General features: G+C 31.9%; 1 protein-coding gene across 3 annotated transcripts in view; it reads left to right on the plus strand.

Moving 5' to 3' along the window:
* The window catches only part of LOC132194602 (NFX1-type zinc finger-containing protein 1-like), a 124,076-nt gene extending 106,201 nt beyond the window's left edge, over positions 1–17,875 (plus strand). For 2 of the 3 annotated variants that reach the window (XM_059615982.1, XM_059615983.1), the window contains 5 exons: positions 13,547–13,743; positions 15,305–15,474; positions 15,648–16,724; positions 16,784–17,341; positions 17,484–17,875. In XM_059615982.1, the coding sequence (XP_059471965.1) occupies positions 13,554–13,743; positions 15,305–15,474; positions 15,648–16,724; positions 16,784–16,804 (1,458 nt within the window). In that variant the 5' untranslated portion in view covers positions 13,547–13,553 and the 3' untranslated portion in view covers positions 16,805–17,341; positions 17,484–17,875. Of the gene's footprint in view, positions 1–12,361; positions 12,578–13,546; positions 13,744–15,304; positions 15,475–15,647; positions 16,725–16,783; positions 17,342–17,483 lie in introns of those variants that run through there. The other variant, XM_059615984.1, reaches the window with a different exon arrangement.
* Positions 17,876–18,175: the final 300 nt, after the last annotated feature.

Here is an 18,175-nt window from a genome sequence, read left to right on the forward strand (position 1 = left end):
CAGTTTTATTAACTTTTAGTTAGAATTTTTGCTATATTTTAGGCTCTTGTGTATTTGCAAGCGATCCGTGACAGTTCGGTACGATAATTTTTAATGTAAAGTTTTTCTTATTAAAAATTTGTGCGGTTTATTTTCTCGTCTATTAACAAGCTAAAAATTGATGATTAGGTCAAATTTATCCGGATATTAAAGGTTTTTCATTAAAATTTGCGGAACTTTTTCTTCTCTCATGAATTATACGCTGTGTTTTGAACCAAACTGTTTGATAATTTCAAAGATATATTTGATTTTAAATAGATTTTATCCCTTACGTCTATGAACACGCTGGTGTTGATTAGACCTGTGATAGAATTAACATTTTTTTAAACTTTTAATCAGAAATATTGCTCTATTATGGGCTCTTGCGTATTTGCAAGCGATACATGACTGTTCGGTACAATAAAATTCAATATTTTTGTTTTCTTAATAATAATATTTTTGGGTTTTATTTTCTCGTCTATCAACACGCTAAAAATTGATAATTAGGTTGTATTTATCAGGATAGACTAAAATTTGCGGAACAATTTCTTCTCTCATGACTTATACGCTGTGTTTTTAACCAAACTGTTTGATAATTTCAAAGATTTATTTGATCTTAAAGAGTTTTTTTGCCTTACGTCTATGAACACGCTGGTGTTGATTAGACCTGTGATAGAATTATCATTTTTTTAAACTTTTAATCAGAAATATTGCTATGTTTTAGGCTCTTGCGTATTTGCAAGCGATACATGACTGTTCGGTACAATAATATTCAATATTATTGTTTTCTTAATAATGAAATTTTAGGGGTTTTGCTTCTCGTCTATCAACACGTTAAAAATTGATAATTAGGTTGTATTTATCAGGATAGACTAAAATTTGCGGAAATATTTCTTCTCTCATGAATTATACGCTGTGTTTTGAACCAAACTAATTGATAATTTCAAAGATTTATTTGATTTTAAATAGTTTTTTTGCCTTACGTCTATGAACACGCTGGTGTTGATTAGACCTGTGATAGAATTATCATTTTTTTACACTTTTAATCAGAAATATTGCTCTATTATGGGCTCTTGCGTATTTGCAAGCGATACATGACTTTTCGGTACAATAATATTCAATATTATTGTTTTCTTAATAATAATTTTTTGGGTTTTTGCTTCTCGTCTATCAACACGCTAAAAATTGAAAATTAGGTTGTATTTATCAGGATAGACTAAAATTTGCGGAACTATTTCTTCTCTCATGAATTATACGCTGTGTTTTTAACCAAACTAATTGATAATTGCAAAGATTTATTTGATTTTAAATAGTTTTTTTGCCTTACGTCTATGAACACGCTGGTGTTGATTAGACCTGTGAGAGAATTATCATTTTTTTAAACTTTTAATCAGAAATATTGCTATGTTTTAGGCTCTTGCGTATTTGCAAGCGATACATGACTGTTCGGTACAATAATAATCAATATTATTGTTTTCTTTATAATGAAATTTTAGGGGTTTTGCTTCTTGTCTATCAACACGTTAAAAATTGATAATTAGGTTGTATTTATCAGGATAGACTAAAATTTGCGGAACTATTTCTTCTCTCATGAATTATACGCTGTGTTTTGAACCAAACTGTTTGATATTATTAAAGATTTTCTTGAATTTAAATAGTTTTTTTGCCTCACGTCTATGAACACGCTGGGGTTGATTTGACCTGTGTTAGATTGATCAGTTTTATTAACTTTTAGTTAGAATTTTTGCTATATTTTAGGCTCTTTTGTATTTGCAAGCGATCCGTGACAGTTCGGTACGATAATTTTTAATGTAAAGTTTTTCTTATGAAATATTTGTGCGGTTTTATTTTCTCGTCTATTAACAAGCTAAAAATTGATGATTAGGTCAAATTTATCCGGATATTAAAGATTTTTCATTAAAATTTGCGGAACTTTTTCTTCTCTTATGAATTACACGCTGTAATTTGAACCAAACTATTTGATATTTTTAAAGATTTTCTTGAATTTAAATAGTTTTTTGGCCTCACGTCTATGAACACGCTGGGGTTGATTTGACCTGTGTTAGATTGATCAGTTTTATTAACTTTTAGTTAGAATTTTTGCTATATTTTAGGCTCTTGTGTATTTGCAAGCGATCCGTGACAGTTCGGTACGATAATTTTTAATGTAAGGTTTTTCTTATTAAAAATTTGTGCGGTTTATTTTCTCGTCTATTAACAAGCTAAAAATTGATGATTAGGTCAAATTTATCCGGATATTAAAGGTTTTTCATTAAAATTTGCGGAACTTTTTCTTCTCTCATGAATTATACGCTGTGTTTTGAACCAAACTGTTTGATAATTTCAAAGATTTATTTGATTTTAAATAGATTTTATGCCTTACGTCTATGAACACGCTGGTGTTGATTAGACCTGTGATAGAATTATCATTTTTTTAAACTTTTAATCAGAAATATTGCTCTATTATGGGCTCTTGCGTATTAGCAAGCGATACATGACTGTTCGGTACAATAAAATTCAATATTTTTGTTTTCTTAATAATAATATTTTTGGGTTTTATTTTCTCGTCTATCAACACGCTAAAAATTGATAATTAGGTTGTATTTATCAGGATAGACTAAAATTTGCGGAACTATTTCTTCTCTCATGAATTATACGCTGTGTTTTGAACCAAACTGTTTGATAATTTCAAAGATTTATTTGATTTTAAATAGTTTTTTTTGCCTTACGTCTATGAACACGCTGGTGTTGATTAGACCTGTGATAGAATTATAATTTTTTTACACTTTTAATCAGAAATATTGCTCTATTATGGGCTCTTGCGTATTTGCAAGCGATACATGACTGTTCGGTACAATAATATTCAATATTATTGTTTTCTTAATAATAATTTTTTGGGTTTTTGCTTCTCGTCTATCAACACGCTAAAAATTGAAAATTAGGTTGTATTTATCAGGATAGACTAAAATTTGCGGAACTATTTCTTCTCTCATGAATTATACGCTGTGTTTTTAACCAAACTAATTGATAATTGCAAAGATTTATTTGATTTTAAATAGTTTTTTTGCCTTACGTCTATGAACACGCTGGTGTTGATTAGACCTGTGATAGAATTATCATTTTTTTAAACTTTTAATCAGAAATATTGCTATGTTTTAGGCTCTTGCGTATTTGCAAGCGATACATGACTGTTCGGTACAATAATATTCAATATTATTGTTTTCTTTATAATGAAATTTTAAAGGTTTTGCTTCTTGTCTATCAACACGTTAAAAATTGATAATTAGGTTGTATTTATCAGGATAGACTAAAATTTGCGGAACTATTTCTTCTCTCATGAATTATACGCTGTGTTTTGAACCAAACTGTTTGATATTATTAAAGATTTTCTTGAATTTTAATAGTTTTTTTGCCTCACGTCTATGAACACGCTGGGGTTGATTTGACCTGTGTTAGATTGATCAGTTTTATTAACTTTTAGTTAAATTTTTTGCTATATTTTAGGCTCTTGTGTATTTGCAAGCGATCCGTGACAGTTCGGTACGATAATTTTTAATGTAAAGTTTTTCTTATTAAATATTTGTGCGGTTTTATTTTCTCGTCTATTAACAAGCTAAAAATTGATGATTAGGTCAAATTTATCCGGATATTAAAGGTTTGTCTTTAAAATTTGCGGAACTTTTTCTTCTTTTATGAATTACACGCTGTAATTTGAACCAAACTCTTTGATATTTTTAAAGATTTTCTTGAATTTAAATAGTTTTTTTGCCTCACGTCTATGAACACGCTGGGGTTGATTTGACCTGTGTTAGATTGATCAGTTTTATTAACTTTTTGTTAGAATTTTTGCTATATTTTAGGCTCTTGTGTATTTGCAAGCGATCCGTGACAGTTCGGTACGATAATTTTTAATTTTAAGTTTTTCTTATTAAATATTTGTGCAGTTTTATTTTCTCGTCTATTAACAAGCTAAAAATTGATGATTAGGTCAAATTTATCCGGATATTAAAGGTTTGTCTTTAAAATTTGCGGAACTTTTTCTTCTTTTATGAATTACACGCTGTAATTTGAACCAAACTCTTTGATATTTTTAAAGATTTTCTTGAATTTAAATAGTTTTTTGGCCTCACGTCTATGAACACGCTGGGGTTGATTTGACCTGTGTTAGAATTATCATTTTTTTTAAATTTAATCAGAAATATTGCTCTATTATGGGCTCTTGCGTATAAGCAAGCGATACATGACTGTTCGGTACAATAAAATTCAATATTTTTGTTTTCTTAATAATAATATTTTTGGGTTTTATTTTCTCGTCTATCAACACGCTAAAAATTGATAATTAGGTTGTATTTATCAGGAAAGACTAAAATTTGCGGAACAATTCCTTCTCTCAAGACTTATACGCTGTGTTTTTAACCAAACTGTTTGATAATTTCAAAGATTTATTTGATCTTAACGAGTTTTTTTGCCTTACGTCTATGAACACGCTGGTGTTGATTAGACCTGTGATAGAATTATCATTTTTTTAAACTTTTAATCAGAAATATTGCTATGTTTTAGGCTCTTGCGTATTTGCAAGCGATACATGACTGTTCGGTACAATAATATTCAATATTATTGCTTTCTTAATAATGCAATTTTAGGGTTTTTGCTTCTCGTCTATCAACACGCTAAAAATTGATAATTAGGTTTTATTTATCAGGATAGACTAAAATTTGCGGAACTATTTCTTCTCTCATGAATTATACGCTGTGTTTTGAACCAAACTAATTGATAATTTCAAAGATTTATTTGATTTTAAATAGTTTTTTTGCCTTACGTCTATGAACACGCTGGTGTTGATTAGACCTGTGATAGAATTATCATTTTTTTACACTTTTAATCAGAAATATTGCTCTATTATGGGCTCTTGCGTATTTGCAAGCGATACATGACTTTTCGGTACAATAATATTCAATATTATTGTTTTCTTAATAATAATTTTTTGGGTTTTTGCTTCTCGTCTATCAACACGCTAAAAATTGAAAATTAGGTTGTATTTATCAGGATAGACTAAAATTTGCGGAACTATTTCTTCTCTCATGAATTATACGCTGTGTTTTTAACCAAACTAATTGATAATTGCAAAGATTTATTTGATTTTAAATAGTTTTTTTGCCTTACGTCTATGAACACGCTGGTGTTGATTAGACCTGTGAGAGAATTATCATTTTTTTAAACTTTTAATCAGAAATATTGCTATGTTTTAGGCTCTTGCGTATTTGCAAGCGATACATGACTGTTTGGTACAATAATAATCAATATTATTGTTTTCTTTATAATGAAATTTTAGGGGTTTTGCTTCTTGTCTATCAACACGTTAAAAATTTATAATTAGGTTGTATTTATCAGGATAGACTAAAATTTGCGGAACTATTTCTTCTCTCATGAATTATACGCTGTGTTTTGAACCAAACTGTTTGATATTATTAAAGATTTTCTTGAATTTAAATAGTTTTTTTGCCTCACGTCTATGAACACGCTGGGGTTGATTTGACCTGTGTTAGATTGATCAGTTTTATTAACTTTTAGTTAGAATTTTTGCTATATTTTAGGCTCTTTTGTATTTGCAAGCGATCCGTGACAGTTCGGTACGATAATTTTTAATGTAAAGTTTTTCTTATGAAATATTTGTGCGGTTTTATTTTCTCGTCTATTAACAAGCTAAAAATTGATGATTAGGTCAAATTTATCCGGATATTAAAGATTTTTCATTAAAATTTGCGGAACTTTTTCTTCTCTTATGAATTACACGCTGTAATTTGAACCAAACTATTTGATATTTTTAAAGATTTTCTTGAATTTAAATAGTTTTTTGGCCTCACGTCTATGAACACGCTGGGGTTGATTTGACCTGTGTTAGATTGATCAGTTTTATTAACTTTTAGTTAGAATTTTTGCTATATTTTAGGCTCTTGTGTATTTGCAAGCGATCCGTGACAGTTCGGTACGATAATTTTTAATGTAAGGTTTTTCTTATTAAAAATTTGTGCGGTTTATTTTCTCGTCTATTAACAAGCTAAAAATTGATGATTAGGTCAAATTTATCCGGATATTAAAGGTTTTTCATTAAAATTTGCGGAACTTTTTCTTCTCTCATGAATTATACGCTGTGTTTTGAACCAAACTGTTTGATAATTTCAAAGATTTATTTGATTTTAAATAGATTTTATGCCTTACGTCTATGAACACGCTGGTGTTGATTAGACCTGTGATAGATTTATCATTTTTTTAAACTTTTAATCAGAAATATTGCTCTATTATGGGCTCTTGCGTATTAGCAAGCGATACATGACTGTTCGGTACAATAAAATTCAATATTTTTGTTTTCTTAATAATAATATTTTTGGGTTTTATTTTCTCGTCTATCAACACGCTAAAAATTGATAATTAGGTTGTATTTATCAGGATAGACTAAAATTTGCGGAACTATTTCTTCTCTCATGAATTATACGCTGTGTTTTGAACCAAACTGTTTGATAATTTCAAAGATTTATTTGATTTTAAATAGTTTTTTTTGCCTTACGTCTATGAACACGCTGGTGTTGATTAGACCTGTGATAGAATTATCATTTTTTTACACTTTTAATCAGAAATATTGCTCTATTATGGGCTCTTGCGTATTTGCAAGCGATACATGACTGTTCGGTACAATAATATTCAATATTATTGTTTTCTTAATAATAATTTTTTGGGTTTTTGCTTCTCGTCTATCAACACGCTAAAAATTGAAAATTAGGTTGTATTTATCAGGATAGACTAAAATTTGCGGAACTATTTCTTCTCTCATGAATTATACGCTGTGTTTTTAACCAAACTAATTGATAATTGCAAAGATTTATTTGATTTTAAATAGTTTTTTTGCCTTACGTCTATGAACACGCTGGTGTTGATTAGACCTGTGATAGAATTATCATTTTTTTAAACTTTTAATCAGAAATATTGCTATGTTTTAGGCTCTTGCGTATTTGCAAGCGATACATGACTGTTCGGTACAATAATATTCAATATTATTGTTTTCTTTATAATGAAATTTTAGGGGTTTTGCTTCTTGTCTATCAACACGTTAAAAATTGATAATTAGGTTGTATTTATCAGGATAGACTAAAATTTGCGGAACTATTTCTTCTCTCATGAATTATACGCTGTGTTTTGAACCAAACTGTTTGATATTATTAAAGATTTTCTTGAATTTTAATAGTTTTTTTGCCTCACGTCTATGAACACGCTGGGGTTGATTTGACCTGTGTTAGATTGATCAGTTTTATTAACTTTTAGTTAAATTTTTTGCTATATTTTAGGCTCTTGTGTATTTGCAAGCGATCCGTGACAGTTCGGTACGATAATTTTTAATGTAAAGTTTTTCTTATTAAATATTTGTGCGGTTTTATTTTCTCGTCTATTAACAAGCTAAAAATTGATGATTAGGTCAAATTTATCCGGATATTAAAGGTTTGTCTTTAAAATTTGCGGAACTTTTTCTTCTTTTATGAATTACACGCTGTAATTTGAACCAAACTCTTTGATATTTTTAAAGATTTTCTTGAATTTAAATAGTTTTTTTGCCTCACGTCTATGAACACGCTGGGGTTGATTTGACCTGTGTTAGATTGATCAGTTTTATTAACTTTTTGTTAGAATTTTTGCTATATTTTAGGCTCTTGTGTATTTGCAAGCGATCCGTGACAGTTCGGTACGATAATTTTTAATTTTAAGTTTTTCTTATTAAATATTTGTGCAGTTTTATTTTCTCGTCTATTAACAAGCTAAAAATTGATGATTAGGTCAAATTTATCCGGATATTAAAGGTTTGTCTTTAAAATTTGCGGAACTTTTTCTTCTTTTATGAATTACACGCTGTAATTTGAACCAAACTCTTTGATATTTTTAAAGATTTTCTTGAATTTAAATAGTTTTTTGGCCTCACGTCTATGAACACGCTGGGGTTGATTTGACCTGTGTTAGAATTATCATTTTTTTTAAATTTAATCAGAAATATTGCTCTATTATGGGCTCTTGCGTATAAGCAAGCGATACATGACTGTTCGGTACAATAAAATTCAATATTTTTGTTTTCTTAATAATAATATTTTTGGGTTTTATTTTCTCGTCTATCAACACGCTAAAAATTGATAATTAGGTTGTATTTATCAGGAAAGACTAAAATTTGCGGAACAATTCCTTCTCTCAAGACTTATACGCTGTGTTTTTAACCAAACTGTTTGATAATTTCAAAGATTTATTTGATCTTAACGAGTTTTTTTGCCTTACGTCTATGAACACGCTGGTGTTGATTAGACCTGTGATAGAATTATCATTTTTTTAAACTTTTAATCAGAAATATTGCTATGTTTTAGGCTCTTGCGTATTTGCAAGCGATACATGACTGTTCGGTACAATAATATTCAATATTATTGCTTTCTTAATAATGCAATTTTAGGGTTTTTGCTTCTCGTCTATCAACACGCTAAAAATTGATAATTAGGTTTTATTTATCAGGATAGACTAAAATTTGCGGAACTATTTCTTCTCTCATGAATTATACGCTGTGTTTTGAACCAAACTAATTGATAATTTCAAAGATTTATTTGATTTTAAATAGTTTTTTTGCCTTACGTCTATGAACACGCTGGTGTTGATTAGACCTGTGATAGAATTATCATTTTTTTACACTTTTAATCAGAAATATTGCTCTATTATGGGCTCTTGCGTATTTGCAAGCGATACATGACTTTTCGGTACAATAATATTCAATATTATTGTTTTCTTAATAATAATTTTTTGGGTTTTTGCTTCTCGTCTATCAACACGTTAAAAATTGATAATTAGGTTGTATTTATCAGGATAGACTAAAATTTGCGGAAATATTTCTTCTCTCATGAATTATACGCTGTGTTTTGAACCAAACTGTTTGATATTATTAAAGATTTTCTTGAATTTTAATAGTTTTTTTGCCTCACGTCTATGATCACGCTGGGGTTGATTTGACCTGTGTTAGATTGATCAGTTTTATTAACTTTTAGTTAAATTTTTTGCTATATTTTAGGCTCTTGTGTATTTGCAAGCGATCCGTGACAGTTCGGTACGATAATTTTTAATGTGAAGTTTTTCTTATTAAATATTTGTGCGGTTTTATTTTCTCGTCTATTAACAAGCTAAAAATTGATGATTAGGTCAAATTTATCCGGATATTAAAGGTTTGTCTTTAAAATTTGCGGAACTTTTTCTTCTTTTATGAATTACACGCTGTAATTTGAACCAAACTCTTTGATATTTTTAAAGATTTTCTTGAATTTAAATAGTTTTTTGCCTCACGTCTATGAACACGCTGGGGTTGATTTGACCTGTGTTAGATTGATCAGTTTTATTAACTTTTAGTTAGAATTTTTGCTATATTTTAGGCTCTTTTGTATTTGCAAGCGATCCGTGACAGTTCGGTACGATAATTTTTAATGTAAAGTTTTTCTTATTAAATATTTGTGCGGTTTTATTTTCTCGTCTATTAACAAGCTAAAAATTGATGATTAGGTCAAATTTATCCGAATATTAAAGGTTTTTCATTAAAATTTGCGGAACTTTTTCTTCTCTTATGAATTATACGCTGTGTTTTGAACCAAACTGTTTGATAATTTCAAAGATTTATTTGATTTTAAATAGATTTTATGCGTTACGTCTAAAAACACGCTGGGGTTGATTTGACCTGTGTTAGATTGATCAGTTTTATTAACTTTTTGTTAGAATTTTTGCTATATTTTAGGCTCTTGTGTATTTGCAAGCGATCCGTGACAGTTCGGTACGATAATTTTTAATTTTAAGTTTTTCTTATTAAATATTTGTGCAGTTTTATTTTCTCGTCTATTAACAAGCTAAAAATTGATGATTAGGTCAAATTTATCCGGATATTAAAGGTTTGTCTTTAAAATTTGCGGAACTTTTTCTTCTTTTATGAATTACACGCTGTAATTTGAACCAAACTCTTTGATATTTTTCAAGATTTTCTTGAATTTAAATAGTTTTTTGGCCTCACGTCTATGAACACGCTGGGGTTGATTTGACCTGTGTTAGAATTATCATTTTTTTAAAATTTAATCAGAAATATTGCTCTATTATGGGCTCTTGCGTATAAGCAAGCGATACATGACTGTTCGGTAAATTAAAATTCAATATTTTTGTTTTCTTAATAATAATATTTTTGGGTTTTATTTTCTCGTCTATCAACACGCTAAAAATTGATAATTAGGTTGTATTTATCAGGAAAGACTAAAATTTGCGGAACAATTCCTTCTCTCAAGACTTATACGCTGTGTTTTTAACCAAACTGTTTGATAATTTCAAAGATTTATTTGATCTTAAAGAGTTTTTTTGCCTTACGTCTATGAACACGCTGGTGTTGATTAGACCTGTGATAGAATTATCATTTTTTTAAACTTTTAATCAGAAATATTGCTATGTTTTAGGCTCTTGCGTATTTGCAAGCGATACATGACTGTTCGGTACAATAATATTCAATATTATTGCTTTCTTAATAATGCAATTTTAGGGTTTTTGCTTCTCGTCTATCAACACGCTAAAAATTGATAATTAGGTTTTATTTATCAGGATAGACTAAAATTTGCGGAACTATTTCTTCTCTCATGAATTATACGCTGTGTTTTGAACCAAACTAATTGATAATTTCAAAGATTTATTTGATTTTAAATAGTTTTTTTGCCTTACGTCTATGAACACGCTGGTGTTGATTAGACCTGTGATAGAATTATCATTTTTTTACACTTTTAATCAGAAATATTGCTCTATTATGGGCTCTTGCGTATTTGCAAGCGATACATGACTTTTCGGTACAATAATATTCAATATTATTGTTTTCTTAATAATAATTTTTTGGGTTTTTGCTTCTCGTCTATCAACACGCTAAAAATTGAAAATTAGGTTGTATTTATCAGGATAGACTAAAATTTGCGGAACTATTTCTTCTCTCATGAATTATACGCTGTGTTTTTAACCAAACTAATTGATAATTGCAAAGATTTATTTGATTTTAAATAGTTTTTTTGCCTTACGTCTATGAACACGCTGGTGTTGATTAGACCTGTGATAGAATTATCATTTTTTTAAACTTTTAATCAGAAATATTGCTATGTTTTAGGCTCTTGCGTATTTGCAAGCGATACATGACTGTTTGGTACAATAATATTCAATATTATTGTTTTCTTTATAATGAAATTTTAGGGGTTTTGCTTCTTGTCTATCAACACGTTAAAAATTGATAATTAGGGGTGAGGGTTTTTTCTTCTCGTCTATCAACACGCTAAAAATTGATAATTAGGTTGTATTTATCAGGATAGACTAAAATTTGCGGAACAATTTCTTCTCCCATGAATTATACGCTGTGTTTTTAACCAAACTGTTTGATAATTTCAAAGATTTGTTTGATTTTAAATAGTTTTTTTGCCTTACGTCTATAAACACGCTGGTGTTGATTAGACCTGTGATAGAATTATCATTTTTTTAAACTTTTAATCAGAAATATTGCTATGTTTTAGGCTCTTGCGTATTAGCAAGCGATACATGACTGTTCGGTACAATAATATTCAATATTATTGTTTTCTTAATAATAATTTTTTTGGGTTTTTACTTCTCGTCTATCAACACGCTAAAAATTGATAATTAGGTAGTATTTATCAGGATAGACTAAAATTTGCGGAACTCTGTCTTATCTCATGAATTATACGCTGTGTTTTGAACCAAATTGTTTGATAATTTCAAAGATTAATTTCATTTTAAATAGTTTTTTTGCCTTACGTCTATGAACACGCTGGTGTTGATTTACAAATATATTTAGCCTAAAAAATAAAATAAATTTCCATCAAGATTTTGTAGATTTATTCTCATGATGATAAGGAAGAAAACCCGGAATAAAAAGAAAACATTAGTATGTATAATATTATGTATTAATATTTATGTAAATAATTTAACATGATAATATCAATGTGGTGGTATTTATTGGCCTAAAGCAATATTTTGCATATTTTGTATTTTTCCTTTCATGAAATGGGGTCGCAGACGCAGACCGTGCCCGAATAGACATAATGAATAGTAGAGCCGTTACATTTTTTTTCAATAGAAACAAATTTTAAAACGACGACAAAACAATACAAAACCGAGATCGAGCAGAAAAAAAATGCAAAATGCAACGTCGACCTGACATAGGCAACAGCGCGTCCCGCAACCCGACCCCCCACTCTCGTTGATCTCGCCGGGCGGCGGCAAATCTGCCTGCGTCTCCAGTGTCTCGACTCGGGATTGGGGATTGCGACCAGACCAGACTCGACAGCCAAATAGCGCCCCAAGGAAAAGCAAAACAATCATTCTCTATCTCTACTCCGTTCATCCCCGTTTTTAGCAGGAAAGTAGCAAGAAAGGGACGTAAGAATTGGCGACGAGCCGATCATCAAGCAATGCAGTCTGCAGAAAACACTTGAGCAGAACGGACGAGAGCTCTAGCTAGGATTTCGTAGGGGTAATTAATTTCATGCATATCAAATTTAAACTCTGCCGTCAAAGATTTTATTTGCAAAGAAGTGCGTGAGAATCTTTTAGACTATAAATTCTTTCTAATTTGAACTTATTATTCAACGTTTTAAGGCGTGAGCTAAGCCGCAGTACCTTGTAAAATGTACATAATTTTAATTGTAATTTTCACTGAAATTGAAATTACACTCGCCCTCTCAGTAGTCGACGAGTCGACACAGGGTTTGCGAACATTTCCTTATCCGCATCTAACGTGTCGCACCATAATTATGTATTAAATTTTGCTTGAGCGTAGAGAATTGCATTAATTATGCTATTTAGAGTGAATAATAGAGTAATTATTTGTGCAATTACGTTTTATTTAATGTCCGGTTGGCGGCAAATTTGTAATTTTGTATCAAACGCTCTAGAATGTGACCCCGCACCATAACTTAAAAATTGGTTTTTCACCAAATGCGCGATCACATGTGCCTCCTAATTTTGATCCATCGTCAGGAAATTCTAACTCGTAATTCATCCATTTTATCTCAATAAATTTTTATAATTTTATTTCTTTTATGCAAGATTATATTTTGCTAAAATATTGCAAAGGCCGCGCATCCCAAAATTATGTTGGTACACGGCTGCCGTCAGAGCCATGGGGCCTTATGGCTCGGGCTGAAGACATCTTTTTTTTGGCCAACATAATAGAGCTGATGCGCGGCCTTTGAAATATTGATAATTATATTTCCCCCCTTTTTTTTAACAAAATAGTCTAAATATAGCGATGCTAATTTATGAAATAAATAACATATTTTTCAACGTTTTGCGTTGTCCAGAGATAATAATGTAGTTATATTCTCCATATTTACTGTTTCTTCTATTTTTTACAACTTTGGTTCAAAAATCAGTAATAATTTTTCTGATAATATAAAATATTTTGATTAAAATTATAAAAAAAAATCAATTCCTTCCACAGATTGACTATGGAGGAAGGTGAGAAGCCAAAGATTTTGCCACCGGCCAAGCGGCCCCGGGCGGAAAGAAATAATTCATCAGCGGGCTCGTGGAAAACTCAGGCAGCAGCTCTGGCTGCTCGCAATCTGAATACATCAACACCCTGGAGTGGAGCATCCAGTCGCCCTCACCAGTCTACTCGTATTTCTGGAGGATTAGGTATGAATATGATGGATACAAAAAAAATGTATGAATTAAAGAAAAATATTAAGATTTTAAATAGAGAAAGAGATGAACACACTTATTAGGAAAGCGTTGTGAAAATTTACATAAAAATTTAACTATGTTGGTAATAAAAATGTTGGCAAATAATCAACAACATATTTAAAAAAAAAAAATTGTTGTATTTTAAGAACAACTTCATAATTCGCAAATAGCACGAGCCACTCAAATATGTTTATATTAAAACTTCATTGTGGTGCTTCGTGCCCTAAAATGGAAAGCGCTGGAAGTCCTTTCAATCTGGCTAAATACTTAGTTTGGCAAAAGCAAAATAGCTAAATACCTGGCTGGTCAGCGTGCAAATTGCCTAAATACATCAAACTCGATTTTACAGGAGAGGGAAAATGCGGAGCGAGATCCTTAAACTTAATTTTGAGTGTCTGGCGCTTGCCTATTGAAAAAATGCTGATGAAAAATTACTAATGGATACTTAAATTAAACTTTAATATGTTAAAGCCAATGAAAGTGAAGAGAAACTAATATTTTTAGGATACAAAAATATCATCAAAATAAAAAATAATTTAAAAAAATACCTTTGTTCATATTTATGACGCAAGAATTTGATTTTGAAAATATAAATATATGAAAATTTAATTTTCTAGGCCAAAATTAATGTTCTTTTGCCGAAAGTTTATGTTGAGTGAAGTATTGTAATTAGGTCTGTGTCTCGGTAACTAAAAGTCCAAAATCAAAAACTAAATAGTGAAAATGACCGCCAAAATATGTTCTTTTAGAAAAATGAGTTGTTTGAATTCAAAATTTATTGGTTTTCTAAATATCTACTTGAAAAAAATTCATAAAAAAAATATAAAATTCAAACAAAACGTGTTATTAATTGATTTTTTAACTTAAAAAACGAAAATTGACTTTTGAGCAATTTTTTAAATATTTGATCTGCTGCTGAGATGTGGGATATGGGTCTCGAAATAAACCCTTGTATTCAACTTCATATAATTGATTTAAAATTTTTTTGACCCTGAAAATGCATGTTTAATGGAAAAAAGCCCCATCATGAACAAAATTTTTAAAAAAATTCAAATTGGTTTCATCATCAATTCTGATTATTTCCTAATATATCCATATGCAGTGTTAAGATGCCTTTGCTTGCAGGGCTACATTATATTAATGAAAAATTTAAATAACTTTTCCACAAAAATATATTTATGCCACATTTTCTTGGGTTGAAATAACTCACCAGGAGCCCATTTTCACGGCGGGATTGATTTTGGTCAAATCAGTATGGCATTTAGTACTTATGACTAAACGCCTTTTGAGTGGTTTCTTTGGGTTTTAAAATTCTCAAAAAAAGTATGGCATTTGGACATTTTGGCATTTAGCTACTTTGCACGCTGACCAACCAGGTATTTAGCCAAATTGAAAAGACACAGTGATAGGTACTTTTATGGACATTTAAATTTAATAAAATAACATCTTTGCTAGTTATAAAAATTAAAAATTTCAGAATTTGATTTGACGTAATTCATACTTTTTTTTATAGTTACTGGATCAATGCCGAGTAGCAGATCAGTTCCAAGAGGTGATTCACGTGGCAAGCAGACTACACTCAATTATGGCAATGATGTTCGAAAACACAAATTTCAGAAGGCAAAACAGGGAAAAAACTTTGCTGAAACTCTGCAGGAACTGGTGGATCTACAGAGCTTTCAGGTAAATAATTATCAATTTAAAACTGTAAATTATGCAACTCGCTTGGTGCTTATGTTGTGCGGGTTTGTATTCTTTATTATGTCAGGGGTTTAATATCTTAATTTACCAACACAACTATTTCTTGCAATGGGTTTTAAATATTAATGCATGAATTCTTTTTTTTTATACTTCAGGTTGTAAAACAGCTTGCTGAGAGAAGTGACCAGTGGGATGCCTTTGTCAAGAGTGAGTTGAATCTTTCCGACTTTCAACTTGTTCTTCGCATCATTCGAAAGGTCTGCGAATCAGATTTTGACCAACACAAGGCCATGCTGGTCAACCAAACATGCCACCCTGACTTCATGAACTGCGTTCCAACAATGCTGCTGAACGGTTCGATGAAAGACCACTCGACATTTACTCAAGTGGCGGAAAACATTGCGCTGTTCTTCACAACCTTGGTGGAGATGTTGCCAATCACAGCAGCAGGGCTGAAGAAAACCGTCGAATGCTGCTTTGTCAGTCTGAATGGCATCAGCAGTAGTCAAGACTGTGTCCAGGTTGCACCCGAGTTGCTGCAAAAATACCAGGGTTTGGTCGGACACGTAGAAGCTCTGCAGGTGAATGCCCCGAAGAAGCCAACTTGGCACGACCGGCGAATGGAACAAGTGGAGAAAATGAAGTATGAGCAGCCGCCGAACGACTTCAGGGAAATCAGCATTTATCCCACCTTTGAAGATGTTGTCAACCCTCAGCGGCCCTTTCTGAGGCCCAACGTGATCAACGGTCCGTACTTTGATGTTGAACACAACCTGGACACGCAGTACCGTCTGCTGCGAGAAGATTTTGTTCGACCTCTTCGAGAAGGAGTGCAGGACATTCTCAAGGGCACCGACAGCAAGAAGTGCGAGTCGCTGTCAGTCAGAGTATACAACGATGTGCAGTTCATCAAATATGTGAGGGAAATTGAAGGCACAAGAGTGCTGAACGAAGGCACATTGCTGTGTTTTGATACGTCAACAAATAGCAGACGATTCCAGAGGACCAACTGGGAGCAAACCAAGAAGTTCATGCACGGCGCCCTGCTCTGTTTCACTCGAAACTGCTTCCAGACACTTCTCTTTGCCACAGTCAGCAGCCGAGATGTGAAGTTTCTTAGGCAGAAGCAAATCTTGGTGACCTTTTGCGAGAAGTACGATGAAAACATTTACGATAAGAATGCCAAATACACCATGATTGAGAGTGAAGTTTTCTTTGATCCCTATAACCAGGTGACTTGCATTAGCTATTTGTATTATTTTTGTGTAATGTAAAATTAAATTTTTCGCAGGTCTCTGAAGAATTTGAATGATCGGAACTTTCCATTCCCAAAATACTTCATCGATGTGCAAAAGGATGATGCACCTCCAGCATATTTGCTCGATGCTGGACCTGTGCAGATTAAAATCAAAGGAACAAGAGGTTCATACCAGCTGACAATCTTGAATGATGCATCGTGGCCTGATGCTGAACAACTGGGCCTAGATAGCTCTCAGTACAAAGCCCTGAAAGCTGCTTTGACCAAAGAACTTGCTGTTATCCAAGGACCGCCTGGCACTGGCAAGACTTTCATGGCTTTGAAAATTGCATAAATCCTGATCGGAAACCAACAAGCTATGAAAAGAAAAACTCCCATTCTTGTCGTTTGTCTCACAAATCACGGGCTGGACCAGTTTTTGGTTGGAATATGCTGGTTTACCAAGAGTTTAGTGCGCATTGGTGGTCAATCAATATGTGAAGAGTTGGATTAGGGAGACACGGAAATTCTTTCTGCAATCAATTCGACATGGAAGGCTGTTCGAAAATCAATCGAAGATCAGAACGCACTGGATTCCTCTCTAACTCATAGGTAAATATGCAAATAATTATTTTAAATCATACATTTGGAGAATGCTTTAAATCTCTTTTTTTTATTGCAACTTAAAGAGTATCACATTATTAACCTCTTAATATCTTAAATAAGCCTAAATTTCAATATACTTTTAATTCAGATGTGAAGTTCATCCTGAATAAAAATTTAAAGTGTCGAGCCTAAAGGACACCTTCTCCTTAAGGCGGCTGCAACAAGATTTGTGAAAACCTGCTCAACTGTGGCCACACTTGCAAGCATTTTTTCCACTTGATGCAAATCAAGCATGAAGAAATCAAGTGCGATGAACCCTGTGAGAGGAAATGTGACGCTGGGCTTCACTCATGCAAGCAAAAGTGCTTCGTTAAGTGTGGATCAAGTTGCATGGAAATGGTGCAAAAAAATCTTCCCTGCGGTCACCAGGCAATGTTGAGATGTCATGCGGATGAAGAACATTTCTCCTGCACAGAATTCGTGACAAAGAAATTCCCCGAGTGCAACCACGAGGCAGAGGTTGCATGTTCTTGCAAGAGGTGTCCTCAACCCTGCGACATGCAGGCACCTTGCGGTCACAGCTGCACCAGCAAGTGCCACACGGACTCTGATCCCGACCACCTTCAATACAATTGTACCAAGCCATGCATAAAGATGAACAAGGACTGCCAATCAAATCATCCGTGCAATAAGAAATGCTGGGAGGAATGTGGTGTTTGCGAAATCCAGGTATTGCGATCTTGAGTGCATTTATTGTTAGTATCTTGCATTTAATTTAAAGGTTAATTAATTTAAATTAAACCTTATTTATGTTTCGTCATTTAATAGATAAAATTAATG

Source organism: Neocloeon triangulifer, unplaced genomic scaffold (assembly GCF_031216515.1).
Source record: "Neocloeon triangulifer isolate White Clay Creek 2 clone unplaced genomic scaffold, ASM3121651v1 ptg000008l, whole genome shotgun sequence".
Classification (NCBI taxonomy): Eukaryota; Metazoa; Arthropoda; class Insecta; order Ephemeroptera; family Baetidae; genus Neocloeon; species Neocloeon triangulifer.